This window comes from Egretta garzetta, unplaced genomic scaffold (genome assembly GCF_000687185.1).
Source record: "Egretta garzetta isolate BGI_Z169 unplaced genomic scaffold, ASM68718v1 scaffold1231, whole genome shotgun sequence".
Lineage (NCBI taxonomy): Eukaryota > Metazoa > Chordata > Aves > Pelecaniformes > Ardeidae > Egretta > Egretta garzetta.
This window is the reverse complement of record NW_009258691.1, coordinates 9624-11115: the sequence shown is the minus strand read 5'-3', so window position 1 is coordinate 11115 and position 1492 is coordinate 9624. Positions and strand designations below refer to the sequence as shown.

Genomic DNA, 1492 nt, shown 5'->3' with positions numbered 1-1492 from the left:
GGGACCCCCCTGTCCCCATCCCCACCTTCTCCCTGCATAAATGAAAAGTGGGGACCCTCCTGCCACCGCCCCGCGGCCACCAGCCCTCTGCGGGGCCAGGACCGGGGCAGGCCCTGGGTTCCTGGGGTGCCCCAAACCGGAGCAGCCGAGCGCTGGGGTTTCACCATGAGCACCAGGGACGTTTGGGGCTGTCCTGCCCAATTAGCCCGGGTTCCCTCCTGCCTGGGTCCCCCCCTAATCAGCCAGCCCAGGGCTCGGGGGGGGGCTGCACAGCCGATGGGGCCGGGTTCTGGCTGGTGAGCCGCCAAACCTCGCTCCTCTAATGCTGCCCAGACCTCTGCAGCGCCCTTTTAATCCTATTACGGAGTCAGCCTCGGGAGGGGGGAAGGACAAAAAAAAACAGAAAAAGGCCAAAAAAAAGGAAAAAAAAAAAAAAAGAGCCTTTTGCACTTGCAGCAGCAGCTCTGCCTGGGGCTGACCTGCGTGCCCCCAGGTGCTGCGGCCATCACCCGCCCTCGTGCCTGCCGGCATCCGGGTGCCCCCGGCATTCCCAAGCCGGCCCTTCTCCCAAGGGGCCACACGGCTCTAATTAAAGCCGTGATCTGGAGGTTAATTAATACAAACGGTGTCAAATATTATACCGATCAAAGTGCCTTTGGTTTCCCTGCCCTGCCCCAGGCATTAATGAGAATGTGGTGTGTGTCCCCCGCCCCCAGCCAAAGCCCCTCAAAGGGAGTTTTCTTAACCCCGGGGCTTCTCCCCCTCTTTTATCACCTCTCCCTGACGGGTTTTTCGGGTGAGCGCGGATCACGTCACCTCCCCGCAGAGAGCCTGGCTGCCCCCGAGCCCCCCGGCCCTCTGCGCTCGCTAATCCCCGCTAATTGCCACCCACCCGCCTCTTGCCCCGGGGTCTCCGCAGGTGTTTGAAGGAACATCTGGGATCGACGCCAAGAAGACCTCCTGCGAGTTTACCGGGGACATCCTCCGCACCCCGGTTTCTGAGGACATGCTGGGTAAGCCCAGTCTGCTGCTGAGCCCTGACACTTCTCGGTGCACGGATGACGGGGTAACCCTGGGCACAGGCAGACAGGGTGGGGGGAAACACAGGCAGTTTGGGGGTGTTGGTGTCCTGGGGTTCAGCTCTGCTGCTGCCCAGGGGCTGAGCACTCTCCGGTCCCGGGAGAGTCACATCCAGCGTGGAACGATGGTGTCGGTCACCCTCATACAGGGCTGAGACATCCCCCTGAGCCCACTCTGCCCAGTTAGCCCAGGAGGAAAAGCTTGGACTGGACTGGGAAAAGCTTTCCCAGGTGAGGACAGGCGAGCTTCAGCCCGCAGTCATGCTGTTAGCCCTCTCACTACCTCGACCTCAGGAGAGCTGGGGGCTGCCCAGCATCGTCCCCGTCCACGCTGAGCCCTGAGATGTAGCCAGGTGTGAGGACACATGGGGGGACCAGCCCCCCCTGTCCCCACAGGGACACCCGCCTGGGTG

At 62.4% G+C, this 1492-nt stretch overlaps 1 protein-coding gene across 1 annotated transcript in view; it reads left to right on the top strand.

Moving 5' to 3' along the window:
- The window catches only part of LOC104135375 (V-type proton ATPase subunit B, kidney isoform-like), a gene marked incomplete at both ends in the record, with an annotated part of 11860 nt that overhangs the window by 918 nt on the left and 9450 nt on the right, over positions 1 to 1492 (top strand). The window contains one exon of the mRNA XM_009649009.1: positions 920 to 1091. Coding sequence (XP_009647304.1) covers positions 920 to 1091 — 172 coding nt within the window. The remainder of the gene's footprint in view (positions 1 to 919; positions 1092 to 1492) is intronic.